Source organism: Girardinichthys multiradiatus, chromosome 10, assembly GCF_021462225.1.
Source record: "Girardinichthys multiradiatus isolate DD_20200921_A chromosome 10, DD_fGirMul_XY1, whole genome shotgun sequence".
NCBI classification, from domain to species: Eukaryota; Metazoa; Chordata; class Actinopteri; order Cyprinodontiformes; family Goodeidae; genus Girardinichthys; species Girardinichthys multiradiatus.
In genome coordinates, this window is record NC_061803.1 from 37,085,972 (window position 1) to 37,109,960 (window position 23,989).

Sequence of the window (23,989 nt, forward strand, 5' to 3'; positions counted from 1 at the left end):
TAGAAAAACGAATTTTTCCCCCGGTATTCCAACAGGTGCATTAAACGGCGCTTTAATGAGATTTTAGGGCGTCCTGGTCCTTTTCGTGATGTTTTAACCAGACGCATGGTAAAAGTGGTGTTTTGTGGCACTGTTGGCTTGCCATATTTACGGATTAGAACGCGTTAATATGCAGACGTTTTTTGACCCTTTTCGCTTGCCATAACCTTCAGCTAACCATCGGAGCCAGAATGGGCTCCGAACTGTGTTGGCGGAAAATGGGTACCTGTCTCCTTGAAAACGGAAACTCAACCCAAACCGGGCAGGTGGAGGGGGCCTCAGGAGGGCTTGAAGCTAAAAATGTTTAGTGCAGTTTTACCTACCCAAAACAAGTTTCCCCACAGGGACAATAAAAGTATATTTTATTCAGCATTTTAGCATTGGGTCCACATAGTGGAAACCTTCTATTTCAAAATCACTTAAATTACTTTTCTTAAACTCCTGTATTTACACACAGTAAACAAAAACAATTAGGATCATGTGCCTTTATTGCAAAACAGATCAAGCTCTACCAAAATTGTCAACAAGTTACAGTTACAGATGTTGAGGACTGGATGGAAGGTTTTTCCAGGAATTAACACACAGGAATGACAAGGGGTCCATGCCAAGACCACATCCACGTACATCATGATTGGTACATGGGTGGGGGAATGTGGTGTTCCTCAAAGCTACAGGCAAGGACAGGAAGTCTGAGGCAAACTGTTGGAAGATCTGAGGAGAGGGACCCTGAACAGCTCAGTAGAGCCAACTGAAGGCACAGCTTGTGTAGTTGACCAGCTCTTCTGGTTTGAACCACAGGGAAATCTCCTTTTTGGCACTCTCCACTGAGTCACTGCCATGGATGATGTTCCTAATAAAAACACGAGAGAAGAAGTGGTAAATGGACTGAATCTTTCTATTCATACTGACTAATGCAGTGTTTTTTCAACCCTTGTCCTCAAGGCACACTGGCCTGCATGTTTTAGATCTTCCCCTGCTTTACCAAACCTAATTTAGATCATTTCAACTGGTGACTGATTAACAGACTTTTGCTGAATTGTAATCCGATATGCAAAGCAGGGAAACATCTAAAACATGGATGCCTTAAAGAGCAGGGATGAAAAACACTGGACTAATTGGAGCACCTCATTCATTCCAGTGCTCACACATCCATACACCACTGCAAGCCACCAAAGGAAGAACATTTTTAGACCGAAGAGGGTAGCAAAAACTCTTCTCAGGACGTACAAACCGTATTGTGTATGTCTGACAGAGAGAGGTATCCCAATCGTTGTGGTTCTTAGTATAACAATGACCATCAGTGGGCTCTAGATGGACAAACTGTCTACTTTTAAGGCTAGGCTTAAAACTTTCCTTTTTGATAAAGCTTATAGTTAGAGTGGTTTAGGTTATCCTGAGCTATCTCTGTAGTTATGCTGCTATAGGCTTAGGCTGCTGGAGGGCATAATGACCACTTTCACCCTCTTCGCTACATTCTCACACTACTCTCCAATTTTGCATTATTTGCTGTTATTTCAGTTTTTAACTTTATGTTCTCTCTCTTTTCTCTTCCTAGAAGCTACACCTGGCCTGACTCTGTGTCTGCCTGTGACACCTTTCTGGAGAGAGGCATTGTCCAAGCTTCTGCTGGCAACAACTTGATGCTCACCCTATACCGATGATCCACATGGCCCTGTCTTTCAGTGTTTAACCCTTTCTCTCTCCTAGACATGGCTACTAACTGAGCTTCTACTGTGACTAACCATATATGTTCTCTTTCAGACTCTAACCTTGAAAACTGGCTCAAAGTTTATCTGTTCTTTCTTTCTAGGTGAAACGACTAAAGGATCTACATCCAGTAACATTTACTTTTCCTTCCCATAGAAAGTACTCCTTGATCAGTGCTTCTTTGTTCTCTTTGTGTCTCTGCTCTGTTCTCTCAAACCCCAGTCGGTCGTGGCAGATGGCCGCTCACACTGAGCCTGGTTCTGCTGGAGGTTTCTTCCTGTTAAAAGGGAGTTTTTCCTCTCCACTCTCGCTACATGCATGCTCAGTATGAGGGATTGCTGCAAAGTCAACGCCAGTGACTGTCCACTGTCTCTACATGCTCATCTGGGAGGAGTGAATGCTGCAAATCTCTGACTGGATGCAATCTGCTGGGTTTCCTTAGACAGAAAAACTTTTTATCCAATTTGAATAAAAAGCTAACTCTGACTGCACTGTTCAATTGTTACGATTAATTGGAATGTATGAACCTGACTTTTGTGAAGTGCCTTGAGACAACATGTGTTGTGAATTGGCGCTATATAAATAAACTGAATTGAATTAAAAACATAAAAGCCTCACTGAAAACCTGTTTTAATCTTTACATTCATCTTTTATGCATTTCTTTAGGTTAAGATTCATTTTAGACAACAGCTATTCATTTTTTGAGTTCTGACTTCCATGTTCAAAAAAACCTTGGGGATGAATTAGAGCAGTGGCTGCAGTTCTGGGGCCTCATGTACGAAAGAATGCGCAGCTTTCATACTGAAAGTTTGTGGTAGGGAGAAATTCTGAAACTTACAGAGTAAAAAACTAATTCTGATGTAGAAACTGTGGATAGACATGTCCCTGCACTTATAGCTTTCATACATCCCAATTTGTGAATTCTGCACAGCTGTAAATGGCGATTGCACTACCTGGTCTCCGCCCATAAATACCTATGCAAAGTAATATAAATAGCCAGAAGGCACCCACCACGTATCCAATAACCACAGCAACAGTGCTGTGACAATTAAAGAACTGAACGGTTTCCTTTTGGGGTAAAAACCCTCAGAGGGAGAAATGTTTGTAGTGAATTACAGCAAACCAACAACTTCTTGAATGACATGAGGAACTCAAACCCAACTAAAAATAAAACGTTTGTCGGCTCGAGCCCGTTCTACAATGTCTGCATCAGTTCCAAACGGTGGTGCCTAGCTGCACTGAGCTCAATCATAGCCCAATGCTGATCATTATGACAACTTGAATATGCCTCCCATATTTCTATTAGGAAGACTGTCACCACAGACACACACACTAGGTGAAGAACTTTCTATTCACCAAGGCATATTGACTTCCAAATGGGGGGCCTTATAGCAGTATGAGTGCAGTCCATAGCTGATTACATACAGAAATCTGCTCCTCTCTGCAAATAAGAGCCACCATTTAGGGGAACTTTCTATATCCGAGCAACATACAGATGAGGCCGTCCCATATGACTGGCATGGCTTGGCTCGACTCAGGGATGACTGTTAAATACCTGACCTGTCTGTCAGCTCCGTCTGAAAAGCTCCAGTTGAAGAAAGGAGAGCTGCGTAGTGAGAACTTGAACCAGAGACGCACGGTTTCTCTCCAACACTGAGGTCAGCTCCGTGCAGAGCTCCAAAATAATTTCCCTGGGCAATCCAAACCGGCTAATAAGCCATTCACCATCATGTACCAGCAGGTCAGTACGCTCTCCGAAAACACGCTCCATCTGACTTCTTCCATCAGGTATGTCCTCCAGCTGAGCTTAAGCTGCCATCATTCTACAATTACACACAACTTCATGCATTTTTCCCCCTTTATTTATAGGATTTGTGGAATAATATACATGAGGTACAAAAACATAAAGCCTTCCCAGGAACAATACTTCGCCCTTAAGGAGACTAGACACAGACAACGATTACAATGAAAGATGAATAAATAAATAAAATAATAAAAAAGTAGAATAGATTAGTAATAATATGTTGTCAGCAGGGTGTTATTTTTACAGTAGTTACCGTTCTCTATAGTGAGAAAATAGATTTAAAAAAAATAAAATCAGTGAGTCTTTCCATGCTGTGAGCAAAAACATGCTTAAGAATAAGGGGTATCTGACCAGTTCGCCTGATGAACAAGTAGGTTATGCTCTAAGAGCAATTTTATTGTCGTTAAGCGAAGGAGAGTGTAAGAACACATACAATGAAGGGGCCCCAGGTGTCCCTAAACTTCTGACGGAAATTGATCTAATTATATCTGAGTTTTTCTAATGGAATTAAGGAGAGCACCTCCCGAACCCATTCAGAAAACGATGGCGGTTCCTCTGACTTCCAATGGCGGAGAACAAGCTTCCGAGCTTGCAATGAAGAAAAGGCAATAAAATTAGTCTGGGGTTTGGTGATAATACTCTTGTCTGGGACCCCAAAAATACCAATAATTGGATTAATTTTGGTATGGCATATCTGTAAAAAAACTTCAAAGATACAACCCCAAAACAGAGATAAATCCCAGAACAACTTCATGCAATTTTTATGAACATGTGATTGTCTCCAGCTTTGTTCACCTTATGAACCATCACACTTGACTTGTTAGGAATTAATCTGCTGATTTGACAGTTTTCTTTTTCAATGAGAATAAAAGTGCCCCCTAGATGATTCACATGCATTTAATGCTCCTCTGCACACAGACAATGCACATTTGCATCTACAGGTGGCAAAACAGAGGTTTTACAGTTTACATCCAACGGAGGTTGTTTCCATAATTTTCTGAGGTGTAGTATGGTATGAGGCTAAATGTGATTCAGTTTCATCGCTTTGTTTAAACCGTAGAAACTCAAACTCATGAAAAAACATCAGGTTTGATGCTCCATTAATTAAATAAAACTGAATGGAGCCATATTTCAGTGTATTTAGGTGGGTTTTAGTTTTCTGTAGTTTGTTGTTGATTGAAAAAGTGATCCACATTTTCACAGCAGGTCAAAAGTTTGAGCAGATTTCCACACTTTCAGGCAACGTTTATTTTTGTACATGTCAAGTTGTGAGTAAAACATTGCACATCAAGGTTTTTATGCGCAAGCACGCTTTGTACATGAGGCCCCTGGTTTTCTCTTCTAACTATATAAGATGTCAACAGAATATTTAAAGTTGTTATTGCTGGCAACAGTGGATCCATCAACAAACTGGACCATATAGATAAAGAATAGGATGTCAAAGTTCAAGTACATGCAGAACTGGAGAAATACTTCTGACAATATTTTTGTCAAGATGTACTCAAATGCATTAGGATTTGAAAGGACCTTTTTAGGGCCAAAGGGAAAAAGCCACAAGATTTAGTGCAGACTCAAATAGTATCGCAGAAGGAATTCAAATGGCACTCACTTGCTGACATCAATGCAGAGGTCTCCTCTGATGGTTCCAGGTTTGGAGTCAGCAGGGTTAGTCTCACCCAGCATCACTCTGCCAGTCTTCACCACTCCCTTTCCTTCCCAGACCTGGAATATACACAATAAAAAAAAAGCTATATAGGTCCGATGGGGAATAGGGATAAGAACAAAAATTGAAAGTGTCCAAAAACTATCTTTTGATATATTACACAAATTTTAATATAAATTGTGTTGTTCACTAGAATTTTTCTGTCAGAAATTCTTAAATGTACCAACTCAGAGTTACAGGTTATGCTGTGTTCTCACCATGGCAACCACTGGACCAGAGCTCATATAGTTGACAAGAGAAGGAAAGAAGGGTCGGTCCTTAAGGTCCATGTAGTGCTGCATTAGAAGGTCTTCAGAAGCCTGCAGAGAAGAAACAGTCATTTAACTTTTGTTCACTGTGTCAGAGCTAATGCCAACACAACCCATGTGTCCCTCATGATGTTCATGTGAACAGAACAGGTTCAACAGAGATGCTTTAAATCTCTCTCTCAAATGCTTTTACTTAAGCACTTACTTTAATCCCCTAACCTCAGTAACCCAGAACTGATCTATTTATGACATCAACTATCATTCAAACAGCCTGTCTTGCATAACACATTTTAATCAAGCCCTCCTCATGCTGCATCGGCAGCATTACCATTTACTTTCAGATCTGAAGGTAACAACCTACACTAGGGTCCAATTGAGCTCCTTTGAAGTCAGGAATAGCTCAGTTGGCTAATCAGCTCTCCAGAGGTATTTGCTCTTGCTCTCTACAGTCACGTGCACATGGCTCAAAATAAAACGCGTAAGGTATGTACTCACCTGGAGCATCTTCATGCCCACAAGTTTGAAGCCCTTTGTCTCAAACCTTTTGATTATCTCACCAATGATGCCACGCTGCACACCATCAGGCTTGATGGCAATGAAGGTACGCTCCTGCAACTCAGCCATGGTTCTAAAATGAAGCAGCAAAGAAAAAGTAACTCAGAGGAACAAGAACAGCTCAAGTTGACAGGAGGAATGAGCATGGCAGTCACTCACAGCACTGTGTCGCATTTGGCACAAGGGGCTGAGGGGGCGGCTGCAGCAGGTATCGACCCCATCGCATCAAGCAACAATGCCCAAAGCGCTCACTGCTTAGGTCAGTGAGGATCAGACACCCGGTCAGGACTGCAGCAACCAACCGCCCCACACACACACCTTTACTCTGACATACAACCAATCACAGTTTATGTGGGAACACTACCAGGGACATGTGCTAACAACATCCTGCTTGTGCATCATCATTCATTTTAGAGTGTCTACAGTAAGAAATGTTAGCCCATCAACAGTTTGCTGTGTTCAGTCAGTGAAGATTTCCATCCAGTAAGACCTCAGGTCAAAATTACGTTTAGTACATTTATATAGAGCAGGGGTCTCCAACTCCAGTCCTGGAGTGCCACTGTCCTGCAGCTTTTGGATACATCCCTGTTCAAACACACCTGAATCATATGAATGGTTAATGACAAGGCCTTTGCAAAACTTGCTAACATGCCAAGGAGGTAAATCAGCCTTTTGATTCAGTTGTGTCGGAGCAGGAATGCATCTAAATGGCTAAGACCAGAGTTGGCAATGCCTGATCCAATGCCATTTAATAACAAGTCAAACCCTCCCCACAAAAAAGTTAATTCAATCATGCAGACAGATATAACATCAGTTATATATAGCATTTCCAATCAAACTAGCTAGTTCTATTAAGTAGTGCTGCCAGGAGTTCCTCTTTATAAAGACATTAGCTCCCGGAATAACTATTTCTGCTCCAGTTACAAGCTGCGTGTATTGGAACAAACACTACTAGTTCACAGAATAAAAGGAAGACCTGAAAGGTGCTAGTGCTAAACTTCATCATCGAAGTTTGAAGCCTTGCTAGGAGGCAAAGAGCTCAAGTTTAATCCTTATTTACAACTGCTCCTAATACACACTACAGCATTATCTAATGTGACTTTAGAGAAAACAGAAGACATGCCCATTTAGTCTTTCATTACTGAAAAAGTATGGATCACGCTGGATCTACTGAGAGTTCCAGGATTTATCAAACCCAACTAAAGCCAACTGAACGCACCAAACTCTCGAGGGTAAATAGCCAGAATAGAAAACAGTCTCAGAATTTGGACAGACTGTACCACTCAGACGTAAAATTAAAGTGATGACTTTAATCCATTTGTGCATGCATATGATTTAGATAGCCTTTACTGTATTCTTTGTTTAACTCATATTGAATGTTTGGACCAATAATTTTAGATTGATTGCAGATTTTGGGAAGACAGTCAATGTTGGCTGTAATTAAACTAATTTCTATCCTAATAAACAATATCATATTTGGGCTGAATTGCACATATACACTTGAAGAATGCATGATGGAGGAGGTTTTCTTCTATGTGGCAAATATTTTATTCAGAAATATCAGTTCCATTACATTACATCCCATTACTTTTATATTGAATATGGGAATTGTTTAATTTGATAAGGTCTTTATTATTTACAATGTTTTAGTCCAAAATATTTGTGCACCTGCTTTTCTTTATTTATCACGATGTAATTAGGTAATAGTTTGCATTATGCCCACGCATTTATGTTCATATTGTTTGATAGGTACAAATAAAGTAAAAAAAGAAAAAGAGTCAGTGATCCGCCTCAAATATTCCAACATGTTCGACTTCGACTGAGGTCAGGTCGGTTCGGTTGCCTTTGCACACTTGCAGACTCCATCTTTGTGCTGGTTCGACTTGCAGACTGCAGCAAATAGTCCAGACTGATGCCGACTTTCCCGAATTGGAACTCGGGGGTAAAATCAGGACATAAGTCATGTAGTTTGGCCCCATCTTTAAAGATTTGATGGAGCAGGATGGAGTTCAGATTTAAACTATTAGAACGCATTAGCGGAAACGTACAGGACGCATGCGCAGTCACGAGAATAAAGTAATTTTCAAACTTAAGATACATTAACTTCTTCCTTTTATGAAAAACATTTCAACAATCATAGCTTTCATTTAATAATAATGACGTTCTGTGACGTGGAACTGACGCGGCAAAAACTGAGGCGTTTTAGCGCCCGGGCCTGGACTTTAACCTGCCTGCTCAGTAAATGAGTTCTAATCCGCCGGTCGGCTGCTCTCTGCTTTCTCATGAACAGCTGGGCAGGCGGAGACCAGCGTCTTCCTTCACAAGAAGTCATCCAGATATTAATAGTTGTCGCTTATTTAAATCTACTGTCAATAAAGAGGTAGTTCCGTATGGTATATCTCGGCAGGTCCGGGCCTTTCTAGGCCGCCACATGGCCCCTTTGTTTCAGACTGCTCCTGCATAGGTATCCGCTAAACAGAACCGGGATGGGACCGCGCAGTTAGCGTTAGATTCATCTTAAGGCGTTAGGGATTTTAACTCATTAAATGAGGTACGAACACGGTTTTCATCGCATTAAAATACACGTTTGAATAAAGTAGGGAACACCTGTCATGAAATAAGGCGAAGCTGATCAAATTATGGAAGAATTAAAATAAACGTTAAAAGGGTTGGTTTCCTGGCATTACCTCTATAAAGAAGCTTCGCTTTAGAACCCAGATAGTCCACCTCACGGTTCGCATAAGAGAAGAACTACGGAAGCTGCGCAGCAGCATCTTATAGGCGTGGGCGGGGCCGGAGACAACGGCAAGTCTCTGGAGCCAAACTTCAATTCTTGTCTCATATGCAATCAGATTCAATAATTCAGAACATCCTTTCTAGTGAGGCTCATTTTTTAGACTGAAAGTACCTTTTGAAAATATACAATACAGACCAAAAGTTTGGACACACCTTCAAAGAGTTGTCTTTATTTTCATGACTATGAATATTGTAGCTTCACACTGAAGGCATCAAAACTATGAATTAACACATGTGGGATTATATACTGAACAAAAAAGTGTGAAACAACTGAAAATGTGTCTTATATTCTAGGTTCTTCAAAGTAGCCACCTTTTGCTTTGATTACTGCTCCACACACTCTTGGCATTCTGTTGATGAGCTTCAAGAGGTAGTCACCTGAAATGGTTTTCACTTCACAGGTGTGCCCTGTCAGGTTTAATAAGTGGGATTTCAAACCTTGTAAATGGGGTTGGGGCCATCAGTTGTGTTGTGCAGGAGGTGGATACAGTACACAGCTGATAGTCCTACTGAATAGACTGTTAGAATTTGTATTATGGCAAGAAAAAAGCAGCTAAGTAAAGAAAAACAAGTGGCCATCATTACTTTTAAGAAATGAAGGTCAGTCAGTCCGAACAATTGGGAAAACTTTGAAAGTGTCCCAGAGTGCAGTCGCAAAAACCATCAAGCGCCACAAAAAAACTGGCTCACATGAGGACTGCCCCAGTAAAGGAAGACCAAGAGTCACCTCTGCTGCGGACGATAAGTTCATCCGAGTCACCAGCCTCAGAAATCACAGGTTAACAGCGGCTCAGATTAGAGAACAGGTCAATGCCACACAGAGTTCTAGCAACAGACACATCTCTAGAACAACTGTTAAGAGGAGACTGTGTGAATCAGGCCTTCATGGTAAAATAGCTGCTAGGAAACCACTGCTGAGGAAAGGCAACAAGCAGAAGAGACTTGTTTGGGCTAAAGAACACAAGGAATGGACATTAGACCAGTGGAAATCTGTGCTTTGGTCTGATGAGTCCAAGTTTGAGATCTTTGGTTCCAACCACCATGTCTTTGTGCGGCGCAGAAGAGGTGAACGGATGGACTCTACATGCCTGGTTCCCACCGTGAAGCATGGAGGAGGAGGTGTGATGGTGTGGGGGTGCTTTGCTGGTGATACTGTTGGGAATTTATTCAAAATTGAAGGCATACTGAACCAGCATGGCTACCACAGCATCTTGCAGCGGCATCCTATTCCATCCGGTTTGCGTTTAGATGGACCATCATTTATTTTTCAAAAAGACAATGACCCCAAACACACCTCCAGGCTGTGTAAGGGCTATTTGACCAAGAAGGAGAGTGATGGGGTGCTGTGCCAGATGACCTGGCCTCCACAGTCACCGGACCTGAACCCAATCGAGATGGTTTGGGGTGAGCTGGACTGCAGAGTGAAGGTAAAAGGGCCAACAAGTGCTAAGCATCTCTGGGAACTCCTTCAAGACTGTTGGAAAACCATTTCAGGTGACTACCTCTTGAAGCTCATCAACAGAATATCAAGAGTGTGTGGAGCAGTAATCAAAGCAAAAAGTGGCTACTTTGAAGAACCTAGAATATAAGACATATTTTCAGTTGTTTCACACTTTTTTGTTCAATATATAATTCTACATGTGTTAATTAATAGTTTTGATGCCTTCAGTGTGAAGCTACAATATTCATAGTCATGAAAATAAAGAAAACTCTTTGAATGAGAAGGTGTGTCCAAACTTTTGGTCTGTATTGTATAAGCAGGTATTACATGGTATTTTCACTAAGGCCACATTTCTGTACTAATGTTTTTATTAACCTGATGTAATGTTCTAATCTTAAATGTAACGTTTTCAGTGGTTGAAAGTAGAAAATCATCATAATTAACTGAATGTAGGTTTAAAAACATCAGTCTGTGTGGAATTTATCTGTATGTGTTTCACTGTGAACTGAGTTACTGACATAAACATGTCTATATACAGGTCCTTCTCAAAATATTAGCATATTGTGATAAAGTTCATTATTTTCCATAATGTCATGATGAAAATTTAACATTCATATATTTTAGATTCATTGCACACTAACTGAAATATTTCAGGTCTTTTATTGTCTTAATACAGATGATTTTGGCATACAGCTCATGAAAACCCAAAATTCCTATCTCACACAATTAGCATATTTCATCCGACCAATAAAAGAAAAGTGTTTTTAATACAAAAAACGTCAACCTCCAAGTAATCATGTACAGTTATGCACTCAATACTTGGTCAGGAATCCTTTGGCAGAAATGACTGCTTCAATGCGGCGTGGCATGGAGGCAATCAGCCTGTGGCACTGCTGAGGTCTTATGGAGGCCCAGGATGCTTTGATAGCGGCCTTTAGCTCATCCAGAGTGTTGGGTCTTGAGTCTCTCAACGTTCTCTTCACAATATCCCACAGATTCTCTATGGGGTTCAGGTCAGGAGAGTTGGCAGGCCAATTGAGCACAGTGATACCATGGTCAGTAAACCATTTACCAGTGGTTTTGGCACTGTGAGCAGGTGCCTGGTTGTGCTGAAAAATGAAATCTTCATCTCCATAAAGCTTTTCAGCAGATGGAAGCATGAAGTGCTCCAAAATCTCCTGATAGCTAGCTGCATTGACCCTGCCCTTGATAAAACACAGTGGACCAACACCAGCAGCTGACACGGCACCCCAGACCATCACTGACTGTGGGTACTTGACACTGGACTTCTGGCATTTTGGCATTTCCTTCTCCCCAGTCTTCCTCCAGACTCTGACACCTTGATTTCCGAATGACATGCAGAATTTGCTTTCATCCGAAAAAAGTACTTTGGACCACTGAGCAACAGTCCAGTGCTGCTTCTCTGTAGCCCAGGTCAGGCGCTTCTGCCGCTGTTTCTGGTTCAAAAGTGGCTTGACCTGGGGAATGCAGCACCTGTAGCCCATTTCCTGCACACGCCTGTGCACGGTGGCTCTGGATGTTTCTACTCCAGACTCAGTCCACTGCTTCCGCAGGTCCCCCAAGGTCTGGAATCGGCCCTTCTCCACAATCTTCCTCAGGGTCTGGTCACCTCTTCTCGTTGTGCAGCGTTTTCTGCCACACTTTTTCCTTCCCACAGACTTCCCACTGAGGTGCCTTGATACAGCACTCTGGGAACAGCCTATTCATTCAGAAATTTCTTTCTGTGTCTTACCCTCTTGCTTGAGGGTGTCAATAGTGGCCTTCTGGACAGCAGTCAGGTCGACAGTCTTACCCATGATTGGGGTTTTGAGTGATGAACCAGGCTGGGAGTTTTAAAGGCCTCAGGAATCTTTTGCAGGTGTTTAGAGTTAACTCGTTGATTCAGATGATTAGGTTCATAGCTCGTTTAGAAACCCTTTTAATGATATGCTAATTTTGTGAGATAGGAATTTTGGGTTTTCATGAGCTGTATGCCAAAATCCTCCATATTAAGACAATAAAAGACCTGAAATATTTCAGTTAGTGTGCAATGAATCTAAAATATATGAATGTTAAATTTTTATCATGACATTATGGAAAATAATGAACTTTATCACAATATGCTAATATTTTGAGAAGGACCTGTAGCTATATACTGTATATACAATATATTGCCATAAGTATTGGTCATTTATCAGTATTATCAGTTAAGACGAGGCAGAGGTTTAATCTTCACGATGAGGTCTAAAGTCTAAACTGGACCACATTTTGTACTACCAAACACTGTAATTTTTGTTCACATCATCCATTGTACAATGCTCAAAAAGTAACAAGAACACTTAAACAACACGATATAACTCCAAGTAAACAAACTTCTGTGAAATCAAACTGTCCACTTAGGAAGCAACACTGACTGACAATCAACTTCACATACTGTTGCGCAAATGGAAAGACAACAGGGGGAAATCTTTGGCGATTAGCAAGACACACTCAATAAAGGAGTGGTTCTGCAGACCACAGACCACTTCTCAGTACCGATGCTTTCTGGCTGAAGTTTTGGTCACTTTTGAATGTTGGTGGTGCTTTCACACTTGTGGTAGCATGAGACGGACTCTACAACCCACATAAGTGGCTCAGGTAGTGCAGCTCATCCAGGATGGCACATCAATGCCAGCTGCGGCAAGAAGGTTTGCTGTGTCTGTCAGCGTAGTGTCCAGAGCCTGGAGGCGCTACCAGGAGACAGGCCAGTACACCAGGAGATGTGGAGGAGGCCGTAGGAGGGCAACAACCCAGCAGCAGGACCGCTACCTACGCCTTTGTGCAAGGAGGAACAGGAGGAGCACTGCCAGAGCCCTGCAAAATGACCTCCAGCAGGCCACAAATGTGCATGTGTCTGCACAAACAGTTAGAAACCGACTCCATGAGGATGGTATGAGGGCCTGACGTCCACAAATGGGGGTTGTGCTCATAGCCCAACACCGTTCAGGACGCTTGGCATTTGCCAGAGAACACCAGGATTGGCAAATTCGCCACTGGTGCCCTGTGCTCTTCACAGATGAAAGCAGGTTCACACTGAGCACATGTGACAGATGTGACAGAGTCTGGAGACACCGTGGAGAGCGATCTGCTGCCTGCAACATCCTTCATCATGACCAGTTTGGCAGTGGGTCAGTAATGGTGTGGGGTGGCATTTCTTTGGAGGGCTGCACACCCCTCCATGTGCTCACCAGAGGTAGCCTGACTGCCATTAGGTACCAAGATGAGATACCCAGACCCCTTGTGAGACCATATGCTGGTGCGGTTGGCCCTGGGTTCCTCCTAATGCAGGACAATGCTAGACCTCATGTGGCTGGAGTGTGTCAGCAGTTCCTGTAAGATGAAGACATTGAAGCTATGGACTGGCCCGCCTGTTCCCCAGACCTGAATCCGATTGAGCACATCTGGGACATCATGTCTCGCTCCATCCACCAACGTCACGTTGCACCACAGACTGTCCAGGAGTTGGTGGATGCTTTAGTCCAGGTCTGGGAGGAGATCCCTCAGGAGACCATCCACCGTCTCATCAGGAGCATGTCCAGGCGTTGTAGGGAGGTCATACAGACACATGGAGGCCACACACAATACTGAGCCTCATTTTGACATGTTTTAAGGACATTACATCAAAGTTGGATCAGCCTGTAGTGTGTTTTTCCAGTTTAATTTTGTGTGTGACTCCAAATCTAGGCCTCCATTGGTTAATAAATTTGATTTCAATTGATTTTTTGTGTGATTTTGTTGTCAGCACATTCAACTTCGTACAGAACAAAGTATTCAATGAAAATATTTCATTCATTCAGATCTAGGATGTGTTATTTGAGTGTTCCCTTTATTTTTTTGAGCAGTGTAGAAAACATGTATGCAATGAATGAGATCAGAGCTCTTCCTCTAGGATGTTATGTGCACCTTAGAGTGTGCAGTGAGTTTAACAGACTTTTCACCTGGACAGAGGTCTCATGGTTTAATATCTGTGAAGCTCAGACAGGTGAGCTTTGAACAAGGATAAGGTGTTGAAACAGAAAAAAAAGATTTCAAAGCATCATAAAATTTTTATTCAGTGTAAAAGTCAGATTTTACAAAAACCACTGGATAAACTTTCACAGCATGCGGAAAACAGTTTGTAACACAAGGAAAACAAAAAACCATCTATAGTAGTTGGTCCAACAATTGGCTTTATTTACAAAGTCTATCAAAGCTTTATCACAGCACAAATTTACCCAACTTTTTTAAAATTTGTATCCAAAATAGATTTTTTACCCCATCACCCATAATCTGAAATCACAATGATCTTCTGACAATAACACAATAAGTAATTCTTATCAAATATAAATATATAGCACCACTATATCATGATTTTATTTGAGGGCTATTACATACAAAAGACCCGTGTTAGTATCTGTGGGGGAGGGGGGTGGGGTCCAACATGCTCCTTAGGACAGGGAAGTCCAAAGGTGATGCCTTCAAGGAAAATCAATCAGCACCAGGAAAATAAGTCAAGTCACATAAAAACGTTAAAATAATTACAAGTTCTAATGTAGAAATCCATTAAAGCTCCATTCCCACTTGACTTTCTCGATCAAAATTTGGTCCTAATTTCAATACATTTTCAACACTGAAACGTTTAAGTTGCAGACGTACGGTGTTTAAAAACATTCTGACCTGCTCAAACTAACACATCCCACTCCAAAAAATACTTTGTAGTTCTTGGTGGGATTGGATTTCCAAATGGTCCTGATCACAGCTAATGAGATCAACACAGACAGACTGAAGAACGACCAACATCTACAACCACCCAAGATGGGGAAAGGTGTTGGTTGAGATATGACTCAGCATCTGTACATCATGTTCAAATGATCACTTCCATCTTATTATCCTGTACAGGTAATAATGAGCAGCAGGGATCAGGGTCAAACTAGAGGGTCAGCTTATCTACAACAAAGATTCTGATGATGATCTGATATTTTCCTGGTGTAGCAGAAGAATTTAGACTAAGATATTAATGGTTTGATTCTTTTGCCCTACCTTAAACAGTACTAATGTGCAATGATTTACACAACGTCCTTTATTGTTCATTTAAAAGCTGTTTCAATTGAGCTGCATCCATCAATGAACCACAGATAGATTAAAAAGATCTATTCAGGTGTTGGGTTCATTCAGAAACTCAAAATACAGACCTGAGAAGGCTTGTTTCTAAAACAAAACCTCATCAAACATAAATTGTGACCTTTGTCACAAGTCTTTAAGTGAATTCCCTCAATAAAATTTAAACTAGAAATTTATTTTAAATTACAACCTATTCAAATTACCGCTGAAAATGTAAATGTATCATTGCATCTGATCTATTAAAAAGATTAAAACAATCCAACCTAATCTTGGTTACAAAAATACATTAGATTGACAGTCATACAGTTATAATTGGATGGTAAATTTCTAGGAAGCATAATTGTTAAAAACATTGGAAAAGTGGAATTTTCTGAAGCTAATTGTTAAAAGCAGATATTTGTAGTCAATGTTCTAGGAAGGTTTCTCCTTCAGATTCATATTTAAAGAGCTAAACTTAATCGTGGCTTTTTAAAAATTTATATCAGAGAATATGTTCACACTAAAAATCCCCCAAAAAATTATGCCTGTGAAAATGTATGTAACAAATATTACAATCTGAATTTAGTTAAAACATTTTTTCATCAATCTTAGTGTGAAACTGGTTGAGTTTCTTGACTGTCAAGGGGCTTAAGTACTAGAGTTTCCAGCACTGCCTTGGCTCCAGTTGAGGAGTGAACATGAAGACAACTGAACTTCCCAAACCCTGCAGATCGTAAAACTATATTAAAACCCCCGATTCCACAACAAATAAAGGAAACCAACCTTAGAAGTGGATTATGAACCTAACTGGTAGAAGTGTGGATCTTCCAGTAACACTGAGAACTTAAAAATTTGCTCTGCATTTCCATCCAGTGAGTGTTCAATTTAAACCCTTGCCCCAGAATAATCAGTTATAAAATTCTGTTAAATTATCTATTCCTTAGAGTTCTTTAATGATCTGAGAAATTGCAGCTGGGATACATTTTATTTTATACAAGAAAACAATATAAGCTCTGTTATTGCATAACATTAAAATGAGACTACCCCGTATGCAGTAAAGAAATGGATCTATGTTTGGTGTCTGACATTTATGTGTAAGGAATCAGTATTTGCTTGCATATGCTAACAGATCGCCACGTAAGCTGCTGGCATCACGAGGTAGTAAATAAACAGCTGTAAATGTCTAGCTCAAACTGCCAAAGGGGTCCCCATCCAGTCTTGTCTTTAGATATTTTTGCCACCATTTGTTCTGGACTGCAGGAAAAGCAGTTCATCGAGTCATTAGGTGGCCTAGATAAATCAACCTGTGTGTGTGTTTTTATATATATATATATATATATATACATACACACACACACACACATATACAGGGGTTGGACAATGAAACTGAAACTCTTGTCATTTTAGTGTGGGAGGTTTCATGGCTAAATTGGACCAGCCTGGTAGCCAGTCTTCATTGATTGCTCATTGCACCAGTAAGAGCAGAGTGTGAAGGTTCAATTAGCAGGGTAAGAGCACAGATTTGCTCAAAATATTGAAATGCACACAACATTATGGGTGACATACCAGAGTTCAAAAGAGGACAAATTGTTGGTGCACGTCTTGCTGGCGCATCTGTGACCAAGACAGCAAGTCTTTGTGATGTATCAAGAGCCACGGTATCCAGAGTAATGTCAGCATACCACCAAGAAGGACGAACCACATCAAACAGGATTAACTGTGGACGCAAGAGGAAGCTGTCTGAAAGGGATGTTCGGGTGCTAACCCGGATTGTATCCAAAAAACATAAAACCACGGCTGCCCAAATCACGTCAGAATTAAATGTGCACCTCAACTCTCCTGTTTCCACCAGAACTGTCCATCAGGAGCTCCACAGGGTCAATATACACGGCCGGGCTGCTATAGCCAAACCTTTGGTCAATCATGCCAATGCCAAACGTCGGTTTCAATGGTGCAAGGAGCGCAAATCTTGGGCCGTGGACAATGTGAAACATGTATTGTTCTCTGATGAGTCCACCTTTACTGTTTTCCTCACATCCGGGAGAGTTACGGTGTGGAGAAACCCCAAAGAAGCGTACCACCCAGATCGTTGCATGCCCAGAGTGAAGCATGGGAGTGGATCAGTGATGGTTTGGGCTGCCATATCATGGCATTCCCTTGGCCCAATACTTGTGCTAGATGGGCGCGTCACTGCCAAGGACTACCGAACCATTCTTGAGGACCATGTGCATCCAATGGTTCAAACATTGTATCCTGAAGGCGGTGCCGTGTATCAGGATGACAATGCACCAATACACACAGCAAGATTGGTGAAAGATTGGTTTGATGAACATGAAAGTGAAGTTGAACATCTCCCATGGCCTGCACAGTCACCAGATCTAAATATTATTGAGCCACTTTGGGGTGTTTTGGAGGAGCGAGTCAGGAAACGTTTTCCTCCACCAGTATCACGTAGTGACCTGGACACTATCCCGCAAGAAGAATGGCTTAAAATCCCTCTGACCACTGTGCAGGACTTGTATATGTCATTCCCAAGACGAATTGATGCTGCATTGGCTGCAAAAGGAGGCCCTACACCATACTAATAAATTATTGTGGTCTAAAACCAGGTGTTTCTGTTTCATTGTGTGTGTGTGTGTGTGTGTGTGTATATATATATATATATATATATATATATATATATACACACACTCACCGGCCACTTTATGAGGTACACCTGTCCAACTGCTCATTAACACAGATTTCTAATCAGCCAATCACATGGCAGCAACTCAGTGCATTTAGGCATGTAGACATGGTCAAGACGATCTGCTGCAGTTCAAACAGAGCATCAGAATGGGGAAGAAAGGTGATTTAAGTGACTTTGAACGTGGCATGGTTGTTGGTGCCAGACGGGCTGGTCTGAGTTTTTCAGAAACTGCTGATCTACAGGGATTTTCACGCACTACCATCTCTAGGGTTTACAGAGAATGGTCCGAAAATGAGAAAATATCCAGTGAGCGGCAGTTCTGTGGGCGCAAATACCTTGTTGATGCCAGAGGTCAGAGGAGAATGGCCAGACTGGTTCGAGCTGATAGAAAGGCAACAGTAACTCAAATGACCACTCGTTACAACCAAGGCATGCAGAAGATCATCTCTGAACGTACAACACGTCCAACCTTGAGGCAGATGGGCTACAGCAGCAGAAGACCACACCGGGTGCCACTCCTGTCAGCTAAGAACAGAAAACGGAGGCTACAATTCACACAGGTTCACCAAAATTAGACAATAGAAGATTGGAAAAAGGTCAGGTCTGATGAGTCTCGATTTCTGCTGCGACATTCAGATGGTAGGGTCAGAATTTGGTGTCAACAACATGAAAGCATGGATCCATCCTGCCTTGTATCAACGGTTCAGGCTGGTGGTGGTGGTGTAATGGTGTGGGGGATATTTTCTTGGCACACTTTGGGCCCCTTAGTACCAATTGAGCATCGTGTCAATGCCACAGTCTACCTGACTATTGTTGCTGACCATGTCTATCACTTTATGACCACAGTGTACCCATCTTCTGATGGTTACTTCCAGCAGGATAACGTTCCATGTCATAAAGCACGAATCATCTAAGACTGGTTTCTTGAACATGACAATGAGTTCACTGTACTCAAATGACCTCCACAGTCACCAGATCTCAATCCAATAAAGCACCTTTGGGATGTGGTGGAACGGGAGATTTGCATCATGGATGTGCAGCCGACAAATCTGCAGCATCTGTGTGATGCTATCAAGTCAATATGGACCAAACTCTCTGAGGAATGTTTCCAGTACCTTATGCGTGCAGTTCTGAAGGTAAAAGGGCGTACAATCCAGTACTAGCAAGGTGTACTTAATATAGTGGCCGGTGAGTGTCCATACATACATATACATTATATATATATATATACATATATATATATATATATATATATATATACATACATACATACATACATACACACATATATATATGTATACATACATATATACATACGTATATATATATATATATATATATATATATATATATATACGTATATATATATATAAAATGAACAGGTCAGTGAAGAAAAGTTGGCGCTACAGATTCTTCAGTAGACCACGTCTTCAGTGTATAATCAGTATTCCAACAGGCCACTGCAGACTCCACAGGAACAGTGCAGCTCCTCCCTAACAGTGCTTCAACCAAAGATTAAAGCCTGAAGCTCAGTCTGTACAGGTGGGAACGTTGTGAAAATGCGTCTCTGAGCTTGCCTGTTTCTTTCAGGTTTGGGGTGATGTTTTGAGATGCTCATCAGCAGCAGACCAAGGGGAACTTTGTTAGTTTCTCTGATCCTAAGCCTCATTAGGCATTTAAAGAAGTTTTTTCCATTGCAAACATTTGGTAGAGCTGATAATGGAGGGTTAAAAACACAATGCAATGTGCTAAAGGGCTTTTAGGGACATGATTTCTTTATTTAAACTCCAGATAAAGATTATTTTTGTTGACATACTACAAACAAGCTGGTTGTCCAGGGAAACTGGCTTTTGTCTTCCTCTGAATGAAAAGAAGACATTTTGTTGAGAGAAAGCTGCTGGGACTGAAAGCTTCCTAAACTCTGATCAGAAACCTGCTTGTGCAAAGCCAACTGTAACAGGTTTGAATGAGCAAAAACTATAGCTGAGCTCAGTGAAAAGCTTCGGGAAACTGAACTGGAAACATATAGAACTTAAATAGTAATGCTGAGCTGCACTGGTCCCTGTATCTCTAGAAATCTGTCATATGTACATCTGGGACTTGGATTCCAACATGTCTCCACCGACCTCTGAAAAGCATTTTCTGGAACATCACACATTTCTCACACAGCCACTGAAAATGTTAATGCAACAAAGACAAAAAAGCCCAAAATCAAATCTTCAAGTAAAATTAACAAACAAAAGGCCCACCTGTCAATATTGTTCCAAAGGAAAGAAGGAAAATATTAAGGTCTATTGGCGCGCCGCTGCTAAACACCAACTGAAGCAACCAAAAAAAACAAATGATCTGGCTCAATACTTGCTTCTCACAGCTTCTCAAGGTCTCTGTGGGTGGCCCAGATGGAGGCAGAGGCAGCTGAGCCCTCATTTCCTGGAATCGTTTTCTGGAGAAGAGAAAGTGGTTGAAAAGACAATGCCCAAAGTCGAGATCTTTGGGGATTTTCAGCATGTGCATACACAGCTGTGAGGCTGCAGCACAGTTCAGAGAGATGTTTCCATTTAGGTTTTTCAGTAATCATGGACACTATCTAAGATCTTCTGCATCTATCAGTGATTCCAGGCACTGTGTTGTGTTGTCTTGTCCCACAGGTATGTCCATGTGCTTCATCCTGCTCCTTCCATGTCCCGATGACCCTCACGGCTCCTGTTTGATGTAGTAGCTGCCTGAGCCGTTGCTTTCTTGGTCTGAGGTTCCCTGCGTGAAGGTGAACTCGTCCACATCACCTGTGTCCTCTTTCATTCGCAGTAGAGACTCTGCAGGGAGATGAGAGAGAAAATAGGGACAGATTAGCGTCACAGTACGTTGTGGTACTGCTAATGCACAATGAGCATCAGCAGATGCCCTGCTCAGAGGTTCCTTCAAACTGGAGATGAGAGATTGAGAAAATTACATAGTAAAACTTTTCCTTCTTTAAACTGGTCCAACTGGGCAGGATTAGCAGGCTGCGGCTCCACACCGAGGCCCTGTCTGCTGAGCCTCAGAGGCTCCAAGCCTGTCGGATGTATTGGGCCATTGCCAGATATGTGGATTAGATGGAGGTGGGTTCGGGTCCGAGAACATGGTAACTGGGTGGACTCTGCTCTTTGTCCCCTGAGAAGCTGCTTCTCCTCCTGCCTGACTCACTGAAAGGCTGGCAACCAACTACAATCTTCCTCTCTAAACACCAAGCCAGACTCGGGTCAGCTACCAGGGGCTTATTAGACACATGGGATGACAGCTGAGGAGTTCAGTTATGAACCAAGTAGAAAAGTAAATGGTTAGAGCTAAGGGTGCAACCTTCCATCGGACCACGCTGCTGTGACTTTCATCTATTAACCCATCTGAACAAGCCTCTGGTAATGCAGTACAGATGTGATTAAGATTCGGAGTCTGAATGTTTACTGAATATTTAGTGCATTTATTTTCCTTAAAAATATTTTTGGTGCCATCACATGTAGTACAGTTCATATTTCTAAAGTATAGACCAGTGAGCATTTATTGGTTAAAAACAGGTCTAAACCACGTCTATCATCCATAGACAAAGCCGTTTTCAATGTACTTCTCCTCCTGGTATACAGAGCTGTTTTATTACATTACGGTTATTAAACAGTGCAGCCTTTTTCTAATTTCTTTGCTCGCAGCCACTGGCCAGACCCATGAGGCAGAGAGAGCAAAACTTTATGAGCTACATGCACCCAACTCGCATGAATTGTTCTTTTAAATAGGTTTGATTGTGCTCATCTTTTTCCTCAGAAAGTGTTCAACATTTTCCACATTTTATGTTGCAGCTTTATTTCAAAATACATAAATATTTTTTTTCATTAAAATCTACAATGACAACTTCAAGAAGTTTGAGATTCTTGCATTCATGTTAAAAATAAAACAACTAAAAATCACAGCCTTGGAACAGTCCTGGTGGGTTCCTCAAGCTGGCCGACCGTCTATACTGAGTGATCAGGGGAAGATAAATGCAGCTATGTACAGAAACATCTTGGGTAAAAATCTCCTCCACATTGCTCTTGACCACAGAGTCACTGGAGTCATGGTTCATCTTTCAGCAAAACAATGATCTCAAGATACAGCCAAAATATCAAAGGACAACACTGTGAATGACATTGAGTGGCCCACTCAGAGCCCGGACTGGAATCCAACTGAATATCTCTGGAGGTCTGAAAATGGCTGAGCATTCACGTTGCCCATCCAACCTGATAGAGCTTAAGAGGTTCTGGACAAAGGAATATGATGAACTGCCCAAATATAGGTGTGCCAAGTGTGATGGAAAATTCTTTTAAAATGCTCTGATATTCCCTTCACCTCTCTCATTTGTTTCTGTGTTGTATCACTCACAGGTGACCTTCCATCTACCTCTCACCTCTGACCTCTGTGTTTGATTAGTGTTCTGTTTTTATTAGCAGATGAACTCTAAATTCAAATGCTGGAGAGTTTCATGGTTAACCCTTCCTGAAGTGTATATTTCAAGGGAAGGTAGATGGGTGGCCTCATAAATAACTTTGTTAACTCTGACCCGGGGAGGGTCTAGGGGCCATATTTCTAAAACTCTTTGCAGTTGAGATAACACTGTCATGTTCTGGTATAAATACTGTGTGTAAATGTTGATCGGGGCTCTGTTTCAACTGACTTGCTTGGTGACAGAGTCATTCAAACGCTGAATGCCTTTGAATAAAACTTATTAAGACAAAGTCCGGATTTTCTCTTGTTATGAGTCAACTTCTACCCACTTTGATAAGAAAATTCCACAACAATTTTGGCGTCACGAACAGGATCTAACGTGCCAGAGGAGACCGCAGGAGGGGACACGGACGCCTGGCCAGCCTGGAGACGTTGTCCTCAGTCCACCTCCATATTACGGTAGTGGAGTCCGGGTGTCCGCCTGCGGCGTCTGGCTGATTAGAGCCGAACAATTTGTCTTCAAATATATCTGGGTGAGAAGTTGCTCTGTATGATATAATGTATATTATTATTTTTATTACACATTAACCATCATCTCCTAACTAATTAATTAGGTTCCAGAGTTGCGAGAGGGAGGACATCAGCTGAGGGCCCAGTTACCCTGCAAAAGGAATTGCAGGGAGGTTCTTATTGGTAACAATAAGATAAAGCAGAACACAGGGTTTTGCGGGTGGTTTTTAGCAATTTTCTACACCTCATAAAGGAGAAAAGCCAGTGGGCAGACGTGCCGCTGAACAGGTAAAAAAAAAATGGTTCCGGAACCTTGAGGCATCAGGGGTGTCTCCTTCTTCATACTCTGATTTATAAAATAATGAAAGGAAAAAGTGGGGATGATTGTGTTAAATGTGCTTTAATTTGGAAGATAAGTTTGGTTTTTCACAGCGTGGAAGTTTGAGTGTAAATAAGTAAAATAGTTTAAAAAGTTTCAAGTAAAACAGTTGATGGAAAAATAAATAAAAAAACATAAGAAAAGATTAAAAAGCACAGAGTGCATCAATTAAGGGGTTAAAGAGTTAAAACTTTCCTGAAGGAAGTTTTGTTTGTCTTAAATATTGCGATCAGTCGGAAAAGAAGGTAAAATTGAAAAGGGACATTAGAGATGCGAAAATAAAGTTGTTTTAGAAAGGAGTATAGTTCATGTTGTGGAAGGAAGTGACAGGCAGGGGGACAACTGACTGACTGACTGATAATATTTGTTTGTACAAAATCTGAACCTATACTAAACTTTTCTTTTGCCTCTCTCACACACAAATACACACATATATGGGATTTAAGTTCAACATCTGCGTTTTTGAGTCTGGACCTTAGAAACCTGCCCTTCTCCATGGCTACTCTGCCAGAGACGCTTCTCCAGCACGGC

The 23,989-nt window shown here is 41.5% G+C and overlaps 2 protein-coding genes across 2 annotated transcripts in view; both read right to left on the reverse strand.

Annotated features, from left to right (window-relative positions):
* Positions 1 to 509: 509 nt before the first annotated feature.
* LOC124875709 (nucleoside diphosphate kinase B-like) lies at positions 510 to 8,883 on the reverse strand. The gene is made up of 5 exons (XM_047378042.1): positions 8,764 to 8,883; positions 6,017 to 6,149; positions 5,471 to 5,572; positions 5,160 to 5,272; positions 510 to 889 (listed from the first exon to the last, which is right to left on the reverse strand). The coding sequence occupies exons 2-5, from the start codon at positions 6,143 to 6,145 to the stop codon at positions 775 to 777; spliced, it is 459 nt and encodes a 152-aa protein (XP_047233998.1). The 5' UTR covers positions 6,146 to 6,149; positions 8,764 to 8,883; the 3' UTR covers positions 510 to 774.
* A 10,986-nt stretch (positions 8,884 to 19,869) lies between these two features.
* Positions 19,870 to 23,989, reverse strand: part of mbtd1 (mbt domain containing 1) — a 49,022-nt gene continuing 44,902 nt past the window's right edge. The window contains exon 16 of the mRNA XM_047378156.1: positions 19,870 to 20,933. Coding sequence (XP_047234112.1) covers positions 20,815 to 20,933 — 119 coding nt within the window. The 3' untranslated portion in view covers positions 19,870 to 20,814. The remainder of the gene's footprint in view (positions 20,934 to 23,989) is intronic.